The 23,630-nt window shown below is 31.7% G+C and overlaps 3 protein-coding genes across 3 annotated transcripts; all 3 read left to right on the top strand.

Annotated features, from left to right (window-relative positions):
• The first annotated feature begins 1,549 nt into the window (after window positions 1-1,549).
• Window positions 1,550-5,199, top strand: LOC123905953 (cytochrome P450 736A117-like). The gene is made up of 2 exons (XM_045955760.1): window positions 1,550-2,690; window positions 4,457-5,199. The coding sequence occupies exons 1-2, from the start codon at window positions 1,752-1,754 to the stop codon at window positions 5,063-5,065; spliced, it is 1,548 nt and encodes a 515-aa protein (XP_045811716.1). The 5' UTR covers window positions 1,550-1,751; the 3' UTR covers window positions 5,066-5,199.
• Window positions 5,200-6,565: 1,366 nt separating this feature from the next.
• Window positions 6,566-9,948, top strand: LOC123905952. The gene is made up of 3 exons (XM_045955759.1): window positions 6,566-7,097; window positions 8,590-8,660; window positions 9,617-9,948. Exons 1-3 carry the CDS (start codon window positions 6,809-6,811, stop codon window positions 9,689-9,691), a joined length of 435 nt encoding a protein of 144 aa, XP_045811715.1. The 5' UTR covers window positions 6,566-6,808; the 3' UTR covers window positions 9,692-9,948.
• Window positions 9,949-19,754: 9,806 nt separating this feature from the next.
• On the top strand, window positions 19,755-21,433 carry LOC123905951 (heat stress transcription factor B-2a-like). The gene is made up of 2 exons (XM_045955758.1): window positions 19,755-20,239; window positions 20,334-21,433. The coding sequence occupies exons 1-2, from the start codon at window positions 19,982-19,984 to the stop codon at window positions 21,099-21,101; spliced, it is 1,026 nt and encodes a 341-aa protein (XP_045811714.1). The 5' UTR covers window positions 19,755-19,981; the 3' UTR covers window positions 21,102-21,433.
• The last annotated feature ends 2,197 nt before the right edge of the window (window positions 21,434-23,630 follow it).

The raw sequence follows: 23,630 nt of genomic DNA, 5'->3' as shown, positions 1-23,630 counted from the left end.
GGGATGAGTTTTTTCTTTTTGGAGAGATGTTAGGGATGGATTTAGTGAGACAATCACCACTTGAGTGTATAAGTGAATTAATATTAACCTTTGATCAAATGTCAAAATTTAATTTAACACCTTAGTGTCAATTGATCATATATATATATATATATATATATATATATATATATACTTATTTTAAAATATACACTTCTCTGATCTCTTACTCAAAACATTAGAGAAAACTGCATTTCTTTGTGAGAAGTTTGAATTTCATTCCCCTTCACTCTTGTATAAAAATCTACATTTCATTCCTTTAATAAATATTCCAATTTAATATAATCAAACTTGTAATACATATATTTTCATGTTTTCTTTATTCACTTTCATAAACTATGACGCTATATAAAATATAAAAACAATTGCAAAATTTACTAAAGTCATAAAAAATTTAAAATTCAATTTCATATTCTAAAATCATAAAATCAACAGTAAAATTTCCAAAGAAAAGAAAATTAATTTCATAAATGACGACTTAATGTTTTTTTGACATGAAATAGTGGTTTAAAGTTAATTGTTATCAATGTGCCAAAAAAAAGTTAAATGTTATCACAAAAATATTTATTTATGCTAAAATATAATTAAAGTGTATTTTAACATATGAAAAAACAAAATATAATTCAAGCATCTTTTAAATAGTTGGTGACCACTTAAAAAATTAGGCAGTTTTATCTATTAGTGAACCAAAAACCACCATACGTATTTGATAAACATATGGCTAAGAAATATCTTCGAGCAGCAATAATTGAGAGTAGAAAACCATGGCCAAAAAACATGTGAAATATGTGGCAATTAAATATATGGAAGATACCTACCAACGGTCAGATGAAATAATGTATATCTCTTTTATTTTAATTAATGTTTTAGGTTCGATATCTGACTTGGACATGCAACAGTATTAAACCTCGTAAGAAGAATTTGTCGTTCATTTGATTATCACAAGATTTGAAAGATTAATATTCACAGTTACATGCAGTGACGTAGACGATACCTAGTTTATGCCAGAAAAAAGAAGACAAGGGAATATAGTTCATTTAGTCCATTTCAAAAAAAAGGAAAGATAATTTGGTTGGCAAGATGATGATGAAATTGAAGAAATTATACGTAGAGGTTTAGGATTCAAACTCTTGAAACTATTATAATTGTGTAACCACTATGTGTTTTTTTCTGTCCAGATGTAACCATTAAGTTAACTAACATATTTATTTGATGATAAAATTTAATAGGTGAATTCTTTAAATATATACTACTCCGTCCCAAAATATAAGCAAAAGTGGGTTAAATAAACTTGATGTATTTAGTTAAAGATTTGGACCAAATACATCCATTTTTGTTGACCAACTTTTGCTTATATTTTGGGACGGAGGGAGTACAATATATTGGTATATCTGCTGAGATTCATGGTTCTGATAGATTCACAAATTATAGTATTTTGTATCACAATATTTGTGAACTTATTAAAATTATTTATCTCACTGATATACCGATACATATCCTAATAAAATGTATACTAGGTGTTCACCACTTTAATATGTTACAACTAACAATTTATCTATTTGTGTCCCAAAAAATATGTTCCAATACAAGTTCTTATTTATTATAAGTGAAACTACTTTAATATAAAGCGCATGAATAGGGTGTATAATTCGACTCCATAGCTTTTAATCATAAAGAATCAATATTGATCATATATACACAAGCAAAACCTAATGTTAACTTTTCTAAATGGAACCTTCTTATTTTGGTTCCTTACACTCATCATCATCATCATCTTACTATGTTCATTACCAATATGGAATTCAAACCCTTCAATCAACAAAAACTCACCACCTTCTCCTCCAAAACTTCCAATACTAGGAAATCTCCATCAACTAGCCACTTTGACTCACTACAAACTCAAATCCTTAGCTCAAATCTATGGTCCCTTAATGTTACTTCACTTTGGCAATGTTCCAATTCTTGTTGTCTCAAATTCTAAAGCTGCATGTGAAATCCTCAAAACATATGACCTTGTTTTTTGTAATAGACCACATAGAAAGATGTTTGATATCTTTTGGTATGGTTCTAAAGATATAGCATCAGCTCCTTATGGTCACTATTGGAGACAAATAAGAAGTATATGTGTTTTGCATCTTCTTAGTGCCAAAAAGGTTCAATCTTTTTGTGTAGTAAGAGAAGAGGAAAGTGTAATAATGATTGAAAAGATTAGAAAGTGGTGTTCTAATTCTTTGTTGCAACCAATGAACTTAACTAATTTGTTATGTGAAACAACTAATGATATTGTGTGTAGAGCTACACTTGGAAAGAGATATAGTGATGAAGGTGAGGGAAAACTTAGAGAAGCAGTGGCTGAGTTGGAAGTTTTGTTAGGTACTTGTGTTTTAGGGGATTATGTACCTTGGCTTGATTGGTTGGGAAAAGTTAATGGTTTGTATGGTAGAGCAAAAAGAGTTGCTAAGGTGTTTGATGAGTTTTTGGATCAAGTTGTTGAAGAGCATGTTAGTGATTGGTTGGAGAAAAGTAAAAAGGGACTTGGTGATTTTGATAATCAAGAACATAATGATTTTGTGGATGTTTTGCTTTGGATCCAAAGGGCAAATGCCACTGGATTTGAGATTGATAGGACAATAATCAAGGCCTTGATCATGGTAAGAATTAAAATTAAATCTCCATCTTCATTGTAGAATTTGAATTTTATACAATCACAAAAATTTAAGGTCTGATAATTTTGCCATCTGATTAAGATTAGACAATTCATGCTTGTTTTAAATTTCAGTAAATTGGACTCAAAACATAACATTCTAATTTTTGATTGAATGAATTATATTAACATCATATTACATGAATGCATAGTGGAAAATACTTGCTTAGTTACAAGCATTTGGACACAATAAAAAATAATAATTGTTTTACTAGAAATTAAATTCGGGTTATGCCAAACGATTTGTCTTAGGAAGAGTTCATCAACCACTTGAGATCAATTACTTAGTTTTTTTTTTTTTTATTTGGGTACATTGACAACGAAAAGGAAAACAACGAAAGAAGGGAGTATGTTCTAGGGTGAAGTACCCTTAAAGCATCATTAAGGAGAATGTTCTTCAAGTCTTCATGGGAGACTCCAAACCAAATAGCAAGTTTATTTTTTTTGGTTTAAAATAACAAGTATATTATCTTTCGCCATTCACAACGTGGCAAAAAAAACTCCACTAAAATTTTCCTCACTAAGAGAATGATCTCCCAATTCATCTTCATCATATCTTGAACATTTGCAATAAGAGTTGCATAACATCGAAACATTTTATAATCCTTCAAGAGAATCGAGCCTAAACCTATGATAAATTGTCACAAGCTGAGCGATTTTTTTTTTTTTTTGAAGAAGCTAAATTAGTCCATCCAAATTGGCATAAAAGAGAATCGAACCTGAAACCTTAAGGAGGAGCACACTCCCAGATCTGACCAACCGAAAATATTATCCACAATGTCCAAATATCCACTCAAACTAATGATCCATATGTCATCTCCTTCCCTGAATAGGCCACCAAACCCAATTGTACTTGATATAACTTAATAGCTCTCATCCACATTCAAAAAATTTCTTCTCGCGCCCCCCGTTACACTTGTGCACCCTTTGGCATTCCCAAATTATACCCCCTCTACTTAGGATATGAGTGTGTAAATAGCAAAAATTTGGGGAAAAGAGTTCACAGTCTAGGATGCAAACGGCAAACTGAGTTCGCATCCTAGGATGCAAATCTTATAAAAATCAAAATTGTTTGTCCTCTTCACCCTTCACTCATCTTCCGTGAAACAATTTTGAATAAAACACAGTTTGCAAGTTAAACTAAAAATTGTAGCCATGATACATACCTAATATTGTAAGTATAAATGTAAACTTGGTCATATCAAATAAAGTAACAATTCAGTATATCTATCTTTACGGTGTGTGTGATATGTCAATAATGTCACTGCTGCTTCACATTTTTATAAGGTTCACTAATTAAAGTGCCAACTGAGTTCACACTCTAAATAGCGAACTATGTTTCAGTTCACATCCTATGTTGCGAGTGGCAATTTTATTTGACTCAAACCTAACGTTTGTGCCCCCATGAATGAAAATATTCTGAAAAAAAAAAGTTCGCATTCTAGAAAATATTATGAAAAAAAAGAGTTTGCATTCATGAATGATGGTTGGTGCACGAAGTTTTCTAAAATAAATTTTCCATTTGTAATGTGTTCTTTTAATTCTATTTGTGTGTCATGTCTTATTGGAGCTGAAAATCGAACCCAAAACATTATACATACTATTCAAATCTTTTATCATTAGACTAAACCTAGTGGCTTATATTGTGTAGTATTTTGATAGAAACAAAAATTTCTTCTAATAATGTCACTAAAAATTGTTGCAATATTTTAGGATATGTTTGGTGCAGGTACAGATACTACCCTTGCAGTCTTAGAATGGACAATGACAGAACTTTTAAGGCACCCAAATGTGATGCAAAAACTACAAAATGAGATAAGAAATGTGGTTAGCCAAAAAGGTCACATAACTGAGCAAGATTTGTACAACATGCATTACTTGAAAGCAGTAATTAAAGAAACTCTTAGACTACACCCACCATCACCATTATTAATTCCTAGGGAATCAAGGCAAGACACAAAAATTATGGGCTATGACATTGCAGCTGGAACACAAGTAATAGTTAATGCATTTGCAATTTCAACAGATTCTTCTTATTGGGATCAACCTCTAGAATTTCAACCTGAGAGATTCTTGAAAAATGTAGATATTAATGGAAATGATTTTCAATTGATCCCATTTGGAGCTGGAAGGAGGGGTTGTCCTGGAATAAGTTTTGCTATGGTTGTGAATGAGTTGGTTTTAGCTAATCTTGTTCATCAATTTGATTGGTCATTGCCTAATGGAGTGGAGAGGGATATGGCTTTGAATATGTCTGAAACTACTGGGTTAACAATTCATAGAAAATTTCCCCTTATGGCTATTGCATCTCCACATTTATAAGAAGTGATACTAGAGGAATATTGTTGGTTATTTGTATTGAAGTTTCATATTGCCAATACTTTTGGAATATATATACATATCAAATTACATCGGTGTAACTTTATAAATGTTGCACTCAATTTAATCCATTGATCTATTTTACATTCAACGATTATAATTTAATTACTAGCTAGCATAATCACGTTATGACAGCTCTCAATCAGGAAAAAAAAATCCAACTCCTTAGAACTAGTATTCTCCAAGGACAGTAGCCGACAACTCTTTATCCCGCGATGGTTTTCCTCTCCTCTTCAAAATCTTCAAACCCTAGAGCTCCAACCTCTCTCTACCTTCTTTATTTTTTCCCAAAAGATCCCTTTCTCTCTCTAACATTCATTATTTATACCCCTACTAGGTTACAACTTTCAAAAGCCCAAAAACAGCAGCCCGAACGACGTCCCGCAACCGATGTTTTCTCTTCCCACCTCCCGTGAATCTTTTATACCCCTAATATTCCAATTTTGCCCTTGTGGAAAAATTTGGTTCGCAGAAACCGAATTTTTACTAGTGCAAATTCAGAGTAAATTTCGGTTTTTAGAAACCGAAATTTGTTTTCAAGGTAAAAAAAAACTCCGATTTCTACGAATCGAAGTTTTTTCAAGGACAAAATTGAAAATTCAGGAGAATAAAAGATTCACGAAGGTGGGGAGAGAAAACATCCCCACGGCCAGCTAGTGGCGCCCTGCGCCTGAAAGGTGGCCCCCAACTACTTTACTGCACCCCCTACCAAAAACTCTAACTCTCACCACTAATCTTACTATTCTAATTCCTTCCATCCTAATCAACTAATAAGGACATAAGAACACACAAAAATACATTGCATGAAATTAATTAAATACGAATACTAATAAAATATATAAATACGCCACAATTACTTAGATTCAAGTAAAAACGAATATGTCACATAATCACATACATAAACACGCCACATCATTAAATAAAAATACTAAATAAAATAATAAAAATTGAGGTGTTACAATTAGCATGACTGATATGAAATGCAGCATGGTATTGTTGAAAATGAATTTATGATCCAGTCATTTTTTGTACTATGCAATCAAGTACTTTGAACCACTTGATCAAAATCATATTACAGTCAACAACTCTGAACCATTTGATCAAAATCAAACGGCTTAACTATTAATTCAATTTTATTTTTAAAAACATAAACATCTCGGCATGATATTGTTGAAAATAGATTTACTGCGGTCATTTTTTGTGCCATGCAATCAAGATTTTTGAACCACTTGATCAAAATCAAATTACAGTCAACCACTCTAAACCATTTGATCAAAATCAAGCGGCTCAAATTTTAAATATAAATATATCGACTTTGAAATGATCTCTATGACTATGAATACATGCTATAGATATATATGCTGAATGTATCTAATTCAATTCAATATAAAAAAAATATATAGTAGCCAAAAAATACAGGTGTCAAAGTACAACACTTTTAATACTTTCCTCCAAACTTCTCCAAGATATTTTATAACTTTTTCCTCCGACATATCTAAGATATTTATTTCATCATCACATCACACAAGAAACCGAACCTTTAACAACCCTTGTTATTAAATTCCAACCTCTTCTAATTTCTAACACCATCTTATCATAAAAATACCAATCTTATACATATTTTTAATTTCATTTTATTCCTTCAAATCTCTTCTAAGTTCTAACAAAAACTTATTCTTCATTGCTATGGATTCTTCTACGGTGCAAGTACCAGCTAGTAAAACGACGTCGTTTTGGACGGACGAAAAACATGTTAACTATCTCAATACAATGGAAGCTTCATTTGTCCGTACAATGTTTGAAAACAAAAATTATTATTCTTCTTCTTCATCCAATCTTAACCGTCAGATTACTAGAATTGATCACCACGGTCAAATTCTCCGACTTGATCGAAACCTTCCGGACAGTTCTGAATCAACTCTTGATTTGAAACCTCACAAACGGAGGCGCACCAGAAAGTACCATGCACCCTCAGGTATATGATCGTTTTTCTTCTAATCTGGTTATCCTCCATTTGTCAGCGACGTTTGTTAAGGCAGCGTTTGGTTTGCAAATTACTATGTAATTTTGTTTTGTTTTTTTTGTTATGCAAAGTGTTGAAGGGATTAGATTAGATTATTATTAATATTACTGCCGGTGTGAATGGACGTTGTTTTTGTTATGCCTTAGATATTTGTATAGAATATTGTATATTTTTTTTTGGTACATGTATATAATATTGTATTATTGTTAAAAAAAAGATATTTATATATAATTTTGTCAAAAAAAATATTTATATATAATATTGATTATTGAGATTTGGATACTCTTTATGTTAAAATTCACTTTTTTTTACACCACTTGTGTATTTTTTAAGTGTTTTATAAAAAATTTGGGAAGGAGAAAATAATTTTTTTTTCATTAAAATGACTAAATCAATTTTTTTTAAGTAGTCTAATAGATAATAATTATACCTTTAAATTAAGTTTTCGGAGTTTCAACTCCGACTCTTTGTATTTATAAACAGAGATCTCAAGGACCATATTTAAAGAAATTTGAATTATGTATTTTTTTTTCATTAATAAAAACAATTATTATTGATATACACTTACAACCAAACAAATATAATTTCACGGTTATAAAATAAATTTTGGATTAAATAGTGTAGTGGATGGAATTGCACCTTTTAACTGAGTAAATGAATGTGTCAATGAATTGAACAAACAAGAAAAAAATATATCAGAATTCAAACCTCAATTACTACGTATTATCTACTATTTAAATTATGTGCAGGGAATTAAAATAATATATTATTAGATATTATTTAGAATATATTTTAGGATATCAATATTATGATATATATTTAAATGATGGTTTTTCAAAAAAAAAAAATCATCAAATGATGGTGAAATATTTTTATAGTATTGCTATATATATATATATATATATATATATATATATATATATATATATATATATATATATATATAGGGTTATGTTAACTTGTGCCCTAAGGGCACATGTTAAGCTACCTAAAAATAGAAATAAAGCATTTAATGATAGAAAACATTTAATGTTTAGAGAATTGAATACACTACAAGTTCATTAAATTTTTTCCACATTTATCTTCTTAACATGTGCCCTTAAGGGCACAAGTTAACATTCTCCATATATATATACACCAAAATATTTTGAAGTAAAAGAAAATCCTTTTTTTGGTCCAATGAAGCAAGAAAAACTTAAGTAGCTAGCTAGGGACACAATGAGCCAATGACTAAAAGGGATGACTTTGGAAAAAGTTTGACAAATATTAACATCTTGAAAATATCTCAGCCCCTTTTTTTAATGTATTTTTTGTGTGATATTTTTTGTGGGAAAATATCTAACGTTTCTTTGTCTTTAGCTAGGGCCGACTATACTTTAATTTTTGAGATGGTTCACTTCACTTTATTGACCATCTTTATTTTTGGGGCTTTTCCTTGTGACAGATTTGATGGGTCCCAAAACGAGAAGAACGCGAAGGAGAACATCTCAGCCGTTCAATTCATCACATGATCAGGTATTGGCATTGCCATCTTTTACATTTTCTTATTCTGATTTTTTTGAGATAATTTTTATTCTGATTGATATGTATGAGTTTGGAATACTTCATGAACACATGCAAGATTTGTCCTTCTAATTAAGATTAGTAGTTTTTTTTTATTTAAATTGTTTTAAATTTAAATTGTTTGATTTTATTTGAATAAAGAGTTCTTTTTTAATCATAGGACTGCATGCAATTTTGATTATATAACATTTTGAAATTCTGATATGATTCGAATTTTTTATTATTAATTGGTTAACATTCATTTACATTGATGCGGTAGATCATCTGTAATGTTTGATTAAGGTCGAAATGACTTTAATTTTTAAGAATGAAATTTTAAAATATAAAATTAAAACCAAAGTTTAATCTTTTTAAATCATTCTATCAAAACCAAACAATTGTGTACATTGAATCCAATTTCATCAACTTACGCATGTAAAGTTAGGACGGTCTAATGGACTTGATTCAAAGTTGGCCATTATTCCTTTTTATAAATTAATTAATAAAATATTTCTTTTAATTTCCATTTTTACTATTAAAAAATTCATTTTTACTAAAAGTATAGTAAAAGTCCAATTTAAACTATTTTTTAGAGGTTCATTTTAGAGTTTAAAATTTTATAAAAATTGTAGAGTTAATTTATTCTATAAGAATTTTTAATTTAATAGTTAGATCGATAAAATATGGAGTAATATTTTTTTAGTGTCAAACCATGAAAGTTAAACTCAACATATTTATCACTTTTCATTATTTATTTTTTAGTTATTAAAAAATACATGGCATATGTTCACATTTCTGTCGTGGTGTGCATGAGCACATCCATCAAATCTTGACTTGAGAAGGATATTTTTTGTGCTTTCATTTTTGGGTTAGAGGATAATTTTTGGTGCCTCTCAGAAAAGTGACTAATGGGTGATTTCCATGTGTAGGTAGTCCCACAAATAGAAAATGAAAGCAAAGGTGCAGCTTATAATGGTGAGAGTGATAAAGGAGCAGAAAATTAGTACCTCTTATACCACAATTAATGAATTTAATCATCAACAAAAGATCCATGTTTAACTTTGTATTTAACTTAATCAAAAAGTTATCAAAAAATCTTTATTCAACTCTTAGAAATATTAAAATTATTAGGTTGGACTTCATGATCGAGATTTGAATCATACTCCATCTACTTTATATGTATGAGTTATTAATAACTTATCATTTCTCTTATCTATTAAAGAAAAAAATTTCTTACAAAGTTTATAGTTCTCATATATATTTAGTCTCTCCCTTAGATATTTCTTGTCATTTAAGTTTTTTTATATATATAATTATGTAACAAATATTTTTTTTTGTAAGAAATATTTAACTAATTGTTAGTTTTGAAGATAACTATATTTCTGTAGGTTTCATTTTTCTTCTAATAATCAACAATCGAAATAAATACTATTCCAACCACAAATTATGCCATAAATGCAATTTAGTATAACTCAGCAAGTCACCATACCAACATAAATGCATTAAAATTACATGAATTTCTTGAAATGAAAATGTTAAATTACTAGCTTGAATTTGTATACCAATTTATGAATGAATGATTAATATCTTTATATTTTAATAAAAAAAAATTACCCTTATAGGTGATCAGTACATTCTATATATTGGCATCAAATACTAACAAACAAGCAACTCATTATAAATACCAACTACTAATATCTCTATCTCTAAATACACTTCTTTTTTTACAATTCTAAATATACTATTATTCACCCTAACTTTTGTACAAAAAAATCACACCATGATATAAATTAATTAATAACATATTATAAACGATAAACATTTCAATAATTGATAGATTCTAATCTATATAATTTAATTAATGATTTAACATTTTCTATTTTTTTTAAGAGGAGTTCAACATTTTGTATTGGCTAGGAACTAAAGTCTTATTCACCACAAAAAAGAAGGATGAAATAAAATCTTGTCCACTGTTGAGAAGATATTTATAAACACAAAGGTGAATAGTATAATATATTCCTATTCCATAGTTGGAGAGACGATGACACTCCTTCTACCACACACTACACCCTCCATATAACATGTAAATGATATCTTTTATTTCTTTTTATTTGTATAATATATACTTTATTTTCCCTCCTCAATATTTTAGGAAAAAGGGATAGAAGATATTTTATAGACTATAGTTTACGTAAAACCATACCAACTCCAACAACACTATATATATGCATATTGCCATGTATTAGCATATATAGGAAAATGATGTTTTCCTATTAAGTAACATGTGTGGTATGATACGAAATATATGTAAAGATAGTGACAGGATATATAGCGGTACCATCCAATTTCCAACCTTATCTGCACATGAAATATGAATATGATTTTTATCGGTAAAAAAATTGTAAAAGAAAAGAACAGAGAAAATAAATATGAATATATATGATGGAGGTGAGGGTTGTTTAATGTCAATCAAATTGGAAATTCCGTGTTTCATCTACCGTGTTTTCTATCTCGTCACCAAACTTTTCTAAACATAAAGAATAGAAGAATTAGTGATAAAAGAGAGAAGAGTGAAAAAATAAAGATTGTATTATAATCTTTTAAGGTATTTATAGGACAATATATCGTGTTAGTGAAATGAGTTAATGCTTAATGAACATCTATTTAATTATTCATAACACTCTCTTTTGAATGTTTATCGAGGATATGCATCATTAAAAAATTACTAGAGAAAAACTTATCGGGAAAAAATCAAAATGAAGGAAAAAGAGTACACGATCCTTTGTGTGTGAACTGTCTCATTAAAAACCTTAATAGGAAAATACGGTGGGACAAAACCACGGTGAAGAGAAAAAGAAGGTAGAACATATTTTTATCTCCCCCTCATAAAGACAATTATATATGAGATGGAAAAATCAAATAATCTTATGTACTAGTTGCTCAAAAACTTTACTTGATGTTGACTTTGTAGAAAGATTTATCATATCTTCTTTATTAGACTCTTCTCCAAATTAGTAGTGTGTTCAATATTATCTTCATTTTGAATTGTTGCAGGAACCATCCTTTTATAATAAAAACAACAAGTTTATTGTATGTGTTGAATTACAAACCTAGACAAAAGTACATTTTCTACTTGTTTGATGTAGTCCTAAAATCACATGACTAGTTGATATAATATATTTGACTTTGTTTCAATATTTGTGTTGGTTGAATAGACAAAAATATTTTCATAGACATGCTTGATATATGTTATAATATATTTTAATCCAATGGTCAATTTTGTAAGAGGATTAATTCGGTACACACACAGAGCTGTCAAAAAGGGCCGGGGCTATCAGGCTGGCCCATTAGTCCTATCCATTTACATGCGTCGGGCTTCATAAAAATTGGGTCGGGCCTTATTAGGTCAGGCTTTATCATGGGCCGTCATGGGCAGGCCCACAGGCTTTTGGGCCGGCCCTTTAAAGAATTAAAAAAATATTTAAATTTTTTTTATAATCTTTTTATTGTTATATTTTGGTCCTATTTTTATGCATAAATTCATATATAATTTTTTATTATTATTTTTGTTGTTTTATTGTTATTATTTGTGTTTTGTTCCTATCTATAATCTGTTTTATTCCTATTTTTAAGCATATCATCTTTTTTTTTTTGTGTAATTACAACGAAGGATATAAAACTTGTAATTACATCTTTTTATTGTATTTATTTTATATTCTTTCTATATTTTTGTTTTTTTTTTTTTACTTAAATTACAATGGATGAATGAAAGATATAAAACTTGAAAAAAAATTTGGGTAGTAATAAATAATAATAATAATAATATGACAAAAAACTTATTGGATTAGAATGAGATTATTTGTTAGAGATTTGTTTGTTTGTTTGATGACGATAAAGAGGAAGAAATTGTTGTTTGAGAGATTATGTGAGAAAATATAGGGATACGAATTAACTTCTTGAAGATTTAGTTGAGAAATATAACATAAATTTAGTAGAATATTTTTTTTTCAAAAAAAAAAACTATGAAAATTAGTGGGCCGGCCCATCGGGCCATGCAGGCTTTTGCTTATCGGGCCGGGGTAAGCGGGCCGGGCGATGAAGTTAACGGGTCGGGCTGGGCCGGCCCCTTTATTTGACCGGGCCAGGCCGGACCGGGCCGGCCCCTTTGACAGCTCTATACACACACACATTTGAGATTTGGAGGTAGGGATGACAACGGCTGGATTTTGGTAAGTTGTTACCGAAATTTTCACTGGCTCACTGGAATTAGCCCATTTCGGCAGAAGTTTATCGAAATCTTTGTTTCGGTACCTGTGAACCGAAATCATAGGCTGCGGTTCGTAAAAACCGAAATTTTCTGGCAAAAAATTTTCAAATCGCAAGGGGCAAAATGAGATTTTTGGGGGTATAAAAGAAATGAAAGGGGGTCGAGAGAGAAATAATCTTAATTCTAACCAAAACAGTTTTGCAATCTCTACACTAATATACTTTCCGAGTCCAAACAACTTGGCTGAGGGTGTATATATTGTTACAACTGAAAGAGGGTGCAAGTCACAAATTCGAGGGGGTTCAACACTAAAATAAGTACATACAAAATTGGTGTAAATGTGAGGAACTGAAGGGATTCAGTTGCACCCCTTAGGTGTAACATGGCACCACCCCTGTTCCTAACTATCTCCACATTCAAAGAATATATGCCACTCCGAAACCTCTAAACCTAAGCCGAAATTCACCAAACATTGAACACAGTGGCTTCTTAACCATCCTTATAAATTTGGCACAACAAAAGTTTAGGGCGGAGCTTGAATTTTCAAAGCCTTCCCTATGACTTATTGGTACTCGGCCTTCCTACATTTCCTTCTCCTACATAAGTCGTCATGCAAAGTATGTGTTGGATTTCAAGTGTGAGTGATTAAATTCTACATTGATTATGAATGTGAAAATGTCGGGTTTATACGAGAGGTGTCTCATTAACATAATGTTTTAAGGTTTTGGGTGGAGATGTGGTATCTCGATCCCTCTCTTGTGGTCTTTGAGCATTTGACTCGTTGTTTCTCCCTAGCTTCCGTGGACTCCCTAACAGTGGTATCAGAGTCGTTAATCGGCTTGGTAGGAGAGCGAGATTGGTTCCTCACACTTGGGGGGAGATTGTTGGGTTTGAAGTGTGAGTGGTTAAGTCATACATCGACTATGAATGGAAAAAATGTTCAATTTATAAGAGAGGTGACTCATTAACCTAATGTCTTAAGATTTTGGGTGAAGATGTGGCATCTTTCTCTTGTAATCTTAGAACATTTGACTCAATGTTTCTCCAGAACTTCCTTCTTTCCAACTATAGGAAGTAATTTGAATTTTTAAATATGTGATTATAAATTCGATTTGACTTAACTCATTTCAGCATATACGTATATATCAAAGTACACTGTTTATAGAAGCATCCCCAAATTGAAAAAATTGGATCCTGTTTTTTTGTACTCATGCGGAATAATTAGTCTTGTAGCTGGCTTCTTCTATTTTTCTATCTTTCTAGTATTTCTATTCCAAATGAATTGATTCCATCTTGCTTTGCTTTAGATTCTGAATTTGATTATAATTTCATACTCTTGAATCAAAATTGCATAATACTCATCCATTTATTTCTCTATTGTTTCATTTTGTGTCACACATAAATTTTCAACTTTACTCAAACAGAGTCAAGCTTGCTAATTTTGAACGATTCCTTTTTAGACTTTATTTTTTATTTTGCTCTCTTCCATACTCTATATTTGATTTGTTTTTCTATGGTGTGCTATGGAATTGTGGTATGCTATAGAACTAGTTCAAATTTGCTAATACACGAGTCCACCAAAAATTACATTATACACAAACACAGTTGAATTCTAAGGCATAAGAAGACAATGAGAAGTCCCTTTTCTTTAGCTGGAAAATTATTCATCAATCCGCTATAACTTATCCTTTCCTTTAAAAATAAGGATAAGTAGATGAAAGCAATCACTAAATTGGTGGATTTGGAGCAAGTTTTGGATTTTTTAGTAGGGGACCAAAGAAAAGATTTGGATCGCCAAGGATCCAATATGTTTGGATGTTAGCAAAGATTTCCATGTTTCTGGAACAACAACATGAAAACGATTACAAATTTGAGGGTAGTTTTAATTTGGTATGACGGAGATAAAATGTCTATGGATGATTTTAAGTTAAGGTGATTTTTATTTAGGCACACAAAAGAAAACATGATACATTATTCGACATGGTATAAAATACATTCACGATCTAGTTAATTTTCTAACCGAAGTGAGGGACATTAGTAGATAAAAGATTCAAATTGTGTCCGAACTATTTATTTATACGGTGTCAGATGTCAAATTGTACGTATACGAAATATTTTAGTTTTAAGTGATCAGTATCATTGTGTGCTTTGGTCTTCAATATTGTGCAACATATTTAAGGGCCAACTGCCAACACAAATTAAGAAATACCTCCAACAATGAGTTGCAGAGTTGGCTAGCTTTGTGGGTGGGGGTGGGGATGAGGGGTGGTTAAAAAAAAAAAATAAAGCTTTGTGGGTGGAGGTGGGGGTTATGAAGAAGACTAAATGGAGTTTTGCTAAATGGAGCAAAGTTGCACTAATATATAATATCACAATTTACATGATAAAAAATAGAGGGTGAAGTGGCATAACAAATGTGAGTGTATTAGAGAATGTGACTTTAGTATTTTTTTTAATAGAAATAAATACTTAAATAAACTACCAATTTAATGTAGAAATTTAGAATAAGAGGATGGTGTAAAAAAAATAAATAAATAAGAGGATGGTGTCCCTTTTAAAAACATGGAAAATCTTAATTGCTTGAAGAACACTTATAAAAATATTTATATTTATCTTTCTCCAAAATTACTTGCAAAGTTCGAACTTAAAACTAGGGGTGATCGTATTCGAACCAATCCAAAAATAAAATCGCAAACCGAACCAATCCAAACCGAAACCGCAAAAAACAACATTTAATTTTAACCGTACGGATCATTTTTCTTCTAAACTGCACAGTTTGATTTGGTTTGCGGTTTTCATTTCAGAAAACCGAACCAAACCAAACCAAACCGCAATATTTAACTTAGCTCTATCAATTATTAGCAATCAACCCAAATTGAGTCAAAAAAACAATAGGTTGTCAAAACATATCATTTCACGCGATCCAGAACTATACTATTGGTATTAAAAATAAATTATGTATATGCAATTTTTCTATATACATATTATATCATGTAAACAATAGAATAAATTAAAATTTCCTAGGTTTATTTTGTAACAAGTTGAAAATATTCTCATTTTGTATATTGTGATAAACCGCAAAAACCGAACCAACCTTAACCGCATTGGTTTGGTTTGATTTGGTTTGAATGCCTTTTTAAAAATTAATCGAACCAAACAAAACCGCATGCATTTTTATCTCGCGGTTAGGATGACTTTTATGTTTAAAACCAAACCAAACCAGCCATTATTAAAACCTATCAAATTTAATACCTGGCATTTAAACTAGTATACTTTTAAAGATGTCATGTCAAACATACGAAATATAAAAAAAAAAAATTATTAATTTTATAAAATTATATCTAACTCCACTCAACAAAGCTGAGTGACTACTTTAAGAACATAACTAGTCGACTACCCCTGCGTTGCACGGGTTCGACGGAACATCATATATATGTCAATCATGGACGTTGTCAATCATGAATGTTGATATTAAAATACTTATTAACAAAGTTATACTACCCAATTATATGAGCAAAGCCCGTGCGTTGCACTGGTTCGACGGAACGCCATATATATGTCAATCATGAACATTGTCAATCATAGATGTCGATATTAAAATACTTATTAACAAAGTTATACTACCCAAATATATGAGCAAAGCCCGTGCGTTGCACGGGTTCGACGGAACACCATATATATATGTTAATCATGGACGTTGTCAATCATGAATGTTGATATTAAACTACTTATTAACAAAGTTATACTACCCAATTATTGAGCAAAGTGATACATTAATCAAATTTAACACGCGAATGAGTCTCATCATATTCAAAGACCAACAATGGAATGGTGATAAATAAATGAGATGGAAAGTAATACGGGAATGACATAAGTTAATCGTAAAACATAAGTTGGAATGATATAAGTTAATCATAAGTTTGCATAAGTTAATCATAAGTTTGCGTAAATCAAATTCAACTTGTGTGGTGAGATGGGTCATTGATTTCCAATAATTATCATTTTTCTTTTGTTTTACAAATCTAATCACCTCTTGGAAGAAAATAGTATTTAGAGAAGAATGCGAAAATCTTAAATTGTGTAACTAAAAATGTGAAAAGATTTAGATAGAGATAATTTAGTTATCAACCCTCCCTAAAAAATAGCACTCATAATTAATCCCTTAAAAATAGCATTCATAGGGGTACATTTTTTTCTCTCTAGGGATATCGTCATATTGATTACAAATAATTGGTCATTGAGTAATTGGTATAGCATTCATAAGGGTACACATTTTTATTTTGTAGGATTAAGGGTTGGCATGACCAGCTTGAAATTTGTTTAAAGTTAATTGATTTATATGGAAATTAATTATACAACCTTGATCTGATAAGGGGAGAAGCACCCTGGGCTGTTTGTTAAAGCTCAAAGGCCAGGATGGCGCGGGTGCACGCTTTTGCCATAGCCGCGTGTACACTGGATCTAGTCCCTGTAAATACCCAAAAAACCCAAATTTGCTCATTTTCCATTCATTTTCCCTCTCTTCTTCTCTCTCTAATCCGAAAACTCTCCCCTCGTTCACCTTCACCAATTTTGTTGTTGTTAAGTTTCACTAAATCATGTTTAGAAAAACATATATTATTACAACATGTTCGTCAAATTTCTTGATAGTGCTCTCAAGTTTAAACAAAATAAACAACATTTATAAGTATTTTAATCTCATTTTCTTCAAAATCAATCTCTTAAACAAAGTGCTTGAATCATCTACTTTTCCTTATAGTTGCATGATTTTTGCTCTAACTTGATGCACCTTAAATAGATGGGTTGCTTAAGCAAGCCCTTAAACAAAGTGATTGAATCCTCTACTCTTTCGTATTTTTTTTTTTGTAAAATTTTTGTGTAAAAATTTGTGTTGTTGCGGTGGTGATGGTGGTGGTTTTGAGAAGAAGATGAAGATTTAATGTGATGTAGGTTGTGAAAGAGATAGAAAATTGATGTGTGTAGTGTGTGTGGGTGAGAATGAGGGTGGTGGATGAAAGGTTAAGCTAGTGTGTGAATTTAATGGATTGAAATGAGTTTATATAGAGTGTTAGAAAGTGAAAATGATAGATGGATGCTAAGTGAAACTTTTAAAGCCAATGAAATTCTTACACTTGCAATGCAATGAGGATATGAAAAACATAGCAAATGATATTATGCAAAGCCATTGATGGATAGTAGAAAAGAAAAATAACAAATGATATTATGCAAAACCATGGATGGTTAGTAGAAAATGAAGTAGAAGCACTACTTGTCACTTGATTAAGGTGTCATTTGGCTTGAAGAAGATATATGTGGTCAATACATGCATGATAGAGGTTCCAAAAGCTTCTTGAGTAATTACCAAGACACAATTGTCACATGAACATTGGACTTATTGCATCACAATGACATAAGGCACTAAGTGCAAAGATCATAACACACTTGTCATATCACTATTGGACTACACATGATAGGTCCACACATGCTTATAGGTGTCAAGAGATGGTTGACCATGATGGATAAGGTTTTTTAAGGAGTTAGGGTTTCCAATGATATCATGTATGATGTCATCCAATTAGGGTTGCAACTTCTATCTTTTATAGTAAGTAAAGATTAATTTCAATAATTTTCTTCTTTATTTTTATTTTAAAAGATATTATAAACTATTAATAATGAATTGATTCAAATAGTAAAGATCTTGAAATCCAAAGAGTTGGAATGCATGCATCGACAACTTTTCTAGATTTGATTTCTAGTTGCTATTGTATATTCGTTATTGGCAGTAGAAATTTCGATTTTTCATATATTCTACAGATTTTCTTCTTCCCATGAGTTTCTATAGTTCTATGTTATCCTATCCTATATATAAGAAAAATAAACTTTTACTCCTTTCAGTCCTAATTACTAGAGAAAATTCACTTTTAAGATACATTGAAAGTTTAATGTGTCTAAAAAGTAAATTTTTTTCTTCTTATAATTAAGACTAGAAGAAATATTATATAGGATAGAAAAGAGTATAAACTATTTGTTATAAATTCATCAATATAAACTAATTTATCAATTATATTGATAATTTCATCAATCAGAGGTAAAGATACGAATTGGATCCGTATACAACCTTTGAATCTGTAAAATTCCCTAATGCACAGTTAAATTTCGTGCTTCAGCCTTGTGTCAAAATCAAAACAGAGACATGACAACTCAACTTCGTTACATTATAATTTTATGGCTTAAATGATCCATTAGTCCCATAAGTTCATGAGTTTTTTAGTTTTTTTGGTTTTGGTTCCTCTATGCAATTTTATTTTTGGATTTGGTCACTCTAAGTGGATGGTTGTGCATCATCATTGACATATCATCCTCGTTTGCCACGTAGAGACTAAAACCAAAAAGATATACACATAGGGACTATTTTAACACAAAAAAAAGATACAGGAACGAAAATAAAAAACTTACGAACTTACAGGGACGAATTTTATTTTAATATTTTATTGGTTTATAATCTTTTGGTTCCTAGGGAAAAAAAATCCTAGTTGTCCAGAGTTCGGCCGCAAGATAAGTAAAGTCTGACCCAAAAATCGTTTCACCAGGAATTAAACCTAGGTTCTCCCGAAATCCGTCATTTTTTATTTTATTTTAATTTGTTACTAATAAAAACACACTAGAAGTCTAGAAGTATCTCTTTTTTAATTTCATTTTTTAATAATAAAAAAGTGTAGAAGTTTCTTGGATTGCTAAGAGCCGTGAAAGTTATCTATCCATATATCTTTACACTCACACGCGGTGTTAATACTTCCATTCCATTCGCATCATCGTCAAAATTCGCTTATCATCAATTAATTAATTAATACCAAAAAAAATCCTCAATTCACACGGAACTTTCTCGACCATTATACGTAACTAACGCAGTACCTTCTCGTTCTTTCCTTTTTCATTTTCTCACACTTTCTCTCTCTTTCTTTCTCATCCTTTTATTCTCAACCGAACCTTCTAGAACCACCACAATCCCTCTCTCTAATCTTTCTTCATGGCACCTCCGGTGGAAAACAACGCCGAATCCACCACAACCACCCCTATCTTAGAGTCTCAAAGATCTATTCCTACACCGTTTCTCACCAAAACCTATAACCTCGTTGAAGATAAATCCATCGACGATGTTATCTCATGGAATGAAGATGGATCCACCTTCATCGTTTGGAACCCTACCGTTTTCGCTAGCAATTTGCTTCCAAAACATTTCAAACACAATAATTTCTCCAGCTTCGTTCGTCAACTCAATACTTATGTAATTCAATTCATTCTCAAATTCTTTCTAAATTCGTCTTTAGTTCTTAATTTTGTTGATTTTGATTTTTAATTAATTTTTTCGGTTTTTGCAGGGATTTAGAAAAGTAGTACCTGATCGGTGGGAATTTTCAAACGATTGTTTCCGAAGAGGAGAGAAACGGCTTTTATGCGAGATTCAACGGCGGAAGATCTGTTCTCCGGCGGTTTCACCGTCGCCAGCGACTGTTTCTGTTTCTGCTGCTGCAACGGTGGAAACAACAACGACTGCGACAGTAGCGGTTCCTTCACCGATGCCTATTACTGTTATACCTATGGCGATGCCGATGGTTTCACCGTCGAACTCCGGTGAAGAACAAGTGATATCATCGAGTTCATCTCCGCCACGAGCACCGGCGGAGCTTCTCGACGAGAACGAGAGATTGAGAAAAGAGAACGTTCTGTTGAATAAGGAACTTGCTGAGATGAGATTGCTTTGTAACAATATATACACTCTCATGTCAAGTTATGCAAACAATAATAGCAACGGTAATAATCAATCAGACGGTGGCGCGCAAGGTAGCAGAGAATCCGGTATGACGGCGGTGAAGCCGTTGGATTTGTTACCGGCGGAGTTAAAACGGAGCTCCGGCGTTGAAATGAATCCAAAGCTATTCGGTGTTACGATTGGAACGAAGCGAATGAGAGAAAACGGTTGTGAAAATGGCGAAAGAATTGGAGAAGATACACTGTTGCGGCTACATCAACCAGTTACTACGGATGTGAAATCTGAGCCGTTGGATTGTCAGGAACAACGCGATAATAATGAAGAAACGTTGTGGTTGAATCAGTGTCGTAGAAAGAATCAGAGTTTATGTAAATGACACGTGGTGGATTAGTATAAGAGAGACCAGTTTTAATGTTTAGATTAGATAGAGATAGAGATGATGAGGTTGTAGGGAATCTGAGAACTCGTGCACGCGGAGACGCACGTGTTAATCCCGTCACGTGTGTCGTTTAACCGTATGGTATGGGATTCCCAGAAGTTTCTTATGGGAAGTCAGAAGAAAACGATACTCTTTTGTTCTTTTTCTTTGTATTTTTATTTTTTTGGGTGTATTTTAATGGCATTAAATTAGATGTGGACTTTAGATGTAACTTTGTTGTAATACTACTAGTGTTCAGTATTTTATTTGAGAGGTATTTATTTGAGAAATATTCCTTCGAGCCAAATTTATAAAGAAAAAAATCACTTTTTTTTTTTAATTTTAATTTTATTTTTATGCAAGCAAATTTAGTGCATTTCATTGATAATAATAGGTTCAATACAAAGTCGACAAAAATTATAAACTTGGGGACTAGCTAAAATATGAGTCGTCTGAGCTAATTCATGAGCTACTTGATTGCTTGTCGCCTAACAAATTCATTTTTTTTAAAAAAAACTTGGTATCCGATCTTAGGACCGACTAATCCAAGGGACCAATCTCACTGCCCATTTGCGGAGACCCATTTTAGCCAGAGTTTTTTTTTCTCTGGATGGTCAAATTTGCGAGGTCACCTAACAAACTTGACCTTAAAGTTATCAAACTCAACTAATATTCTAAGATACAACGCAATTATGCTACAAAATTCAGTCTTATTTACTGGTTTTGCTAGAATGGCTTTTGCTACTTGCATACAATCTGTTTCAATGACAATTGACCTCTTCAGCCAGCGTAATACTTCCAGCAGACCCATGGCTTCAGCTTTTGCAATATTTGGGCAACCTGTAGATTGCTTCTCGTAAGCGTGACAAATTGTCCTTGTTCATCACGAATACATGCTCCAACACTATAGATATTCTGCTCCATATAACACGCAGAGTCGATGTTACACTTAAGTGTGCCTCGAGATGGTCTTGTCCACTTATAATCCTCCGGTGCTATATTTCTGCAACTCGTATTTTTCTGCTGTTGTACCTTAAACTAGGGATGACAAGAAAACTCAAACCCGATAGACCAACCCGAATCCAAACCCAAGTCACGGGGAAACCCGAGTTGACTGGGTTTGAGTTTGGGTTCGGGTGACACCCGAATATATGGTGTGTGGGTTTGGGTAGTATCAAACCCACACCCGAAACTCATTCACCCACCCGAACATATATTAAATTATCTAATTACCCCTAATTTAATTTAATTTTTTTGGAAGACCTTAATTTTAATTGTAATTTAATTTCTTGAAAGTCTATGTTGAAGACTATGTTTACCAAACTATGTTATTATTATACTGTCATTTGCAAACTATGTTGTTACTATGTTGACATTTGCAAACTATATTACCAAATTATGCTATATTTTGCATTTTATTAAATATAATTCGGGTCGGATTTGTGCAGGTAATTAATTATGCGTGTTCTTGTTGCGAATTTCAGGTTTCGATGGAAAAACCCGAACCCAACGGGTGTGGGTGTGAGTTTTATTTCCTCGCCCGAACAACCTTTAAGTTTGAGTTTGAGTTCGAGTGGTGATTTCGGGTGTGGATTTGGGTAGTATCAAACCCGCATCCGTGGGCACCCATTGCCATCCCTACCTTCAACCAATCATGCAAATTCTCTTTTGCTCTTCTCCTAACCTCAAAGATTGTTGGACTTTTATCTTGCCAATATTTTTTATTTCTTCTCCACCAAACTGTCCAAAGCATCATAGCAATTTTCGACATGGTTTCAAGTTCAATCTTTTCAATCATCTCAAACATCATCGGTACAAATCCCCTCCCGTCTGTCATGAAGTGATTTATCTGCTGCCATGCATCAGTTTCCAGCCACACTTTATAGGTTGTGATACAACCGAAAAAAAACAATGTCATTCATTCTCTTCATAGCTATCACAATGAGGATATCTATTATTACATGGTATGCCTTTATGCACTAAACAGCCCCGAACCGGAAGACATCCACGCAGTGCCCACCACAAAAATAATTTGACTTTCTTCGGTACCTGCAATTGCCAAAGTTTCTTCCAATTACCTTCCACTTTAAGATGATTGTTATCTACAATAGTTTCCATGAGCTGATAATATGCAGATTTAATTAATACCTAGTGATTCCGGTAAAAGAATTGTGCTCGTACAATAGGCATGAATAGTATGTGCAATAGATTTAATTAATACCTCTCTACTTGCGTTAGACAAATGTTTGTCTGACCAGCTTTGAATCTTCTTCTACATTCTATCCTTGAGATATCCAAACATAGCTTTCTTATTTCTACCAGTCATTATTTTTAAAATTTATTTCTACTTATTTTGATGAAATAAGTAAAAGAAAAACAAGAAAGTCGTGTTTTAAATTATTATATTTTATTTTTTAAAATTTTAATAAACACGAAAAAAGTTGAAGCATTACTTTAAGAAATAGTAAGAAAGGTAATAAAAAAAAA

Source organism: Trifolium pratense, linkage group LG2 (genome assembly GCF_020283565.1).
Source record: "Trifolium pratense cultivar HEN17-A07 linkage group LG2, ARS_RC_1.1, whole genome shotgun sequence".
Lineage (NCBI taxonomy): Eukaryota > Viridiplantae > Streptophyta > Magnoliopsida > Fabales > Fabaceae > Trifolium > Trifolium pratense.
Note: the sequence above shows the minus strand (reverse complement) of the source record. Positions and strands in the feature narration are given on the sequence as shown.

Bases quoted from the DNA above. Each gene is read 5' to 3' on its own strand.
- LOC123905953 (XM_045955760.1), top strand. From the start codon at position 1,752: ATGTTAACTTTTCTAAATGGAACCTTCTTATTTTGGTTCCTTACACTC. The intron at 2,691-4,456 runs GTAAGAATTAAA...GCAATATTTTAG, and splicing joins TAATCAAGGCCTTGATCATG to GATATGTTTGGTGCAGGTAC.
- LOC123905952 (XM_045955759.1), top strand. From the start codon at position 6,809: ATGGATTCTTCTACGGTGCAAGTACCAGCTAGTAAAACGACGTCGTTT. The intron at 7,098-8,589 runs GTATATGATCGT...TCCTTGTGACAG, and splicing joins AAAGTACCATGCACCCTCAG to ATTTGATGGGTCCCAAAACG. The intron at 8,661-9,616 runs GTATTGGCATTG...TTCCATGTGTAG, and splicing joins TCAATTCATCACATGATCAG to GTAGTCCCACAAATAGAAAA.
- LOC123905951 (XM_045955758.1), top strand. From the start codon at position 19,982: ATGGCACCTCCGGTGGAAAACAACGCCGAATCCACCACAACCACCCCT. The intron at 20,240-20,333 runs GTAATTCAATTC...CGGTTTTTGCAG, and splicing joins TTCGTCAACTCAATACTTAT to GGATTTAGAAAAGTAGTACC.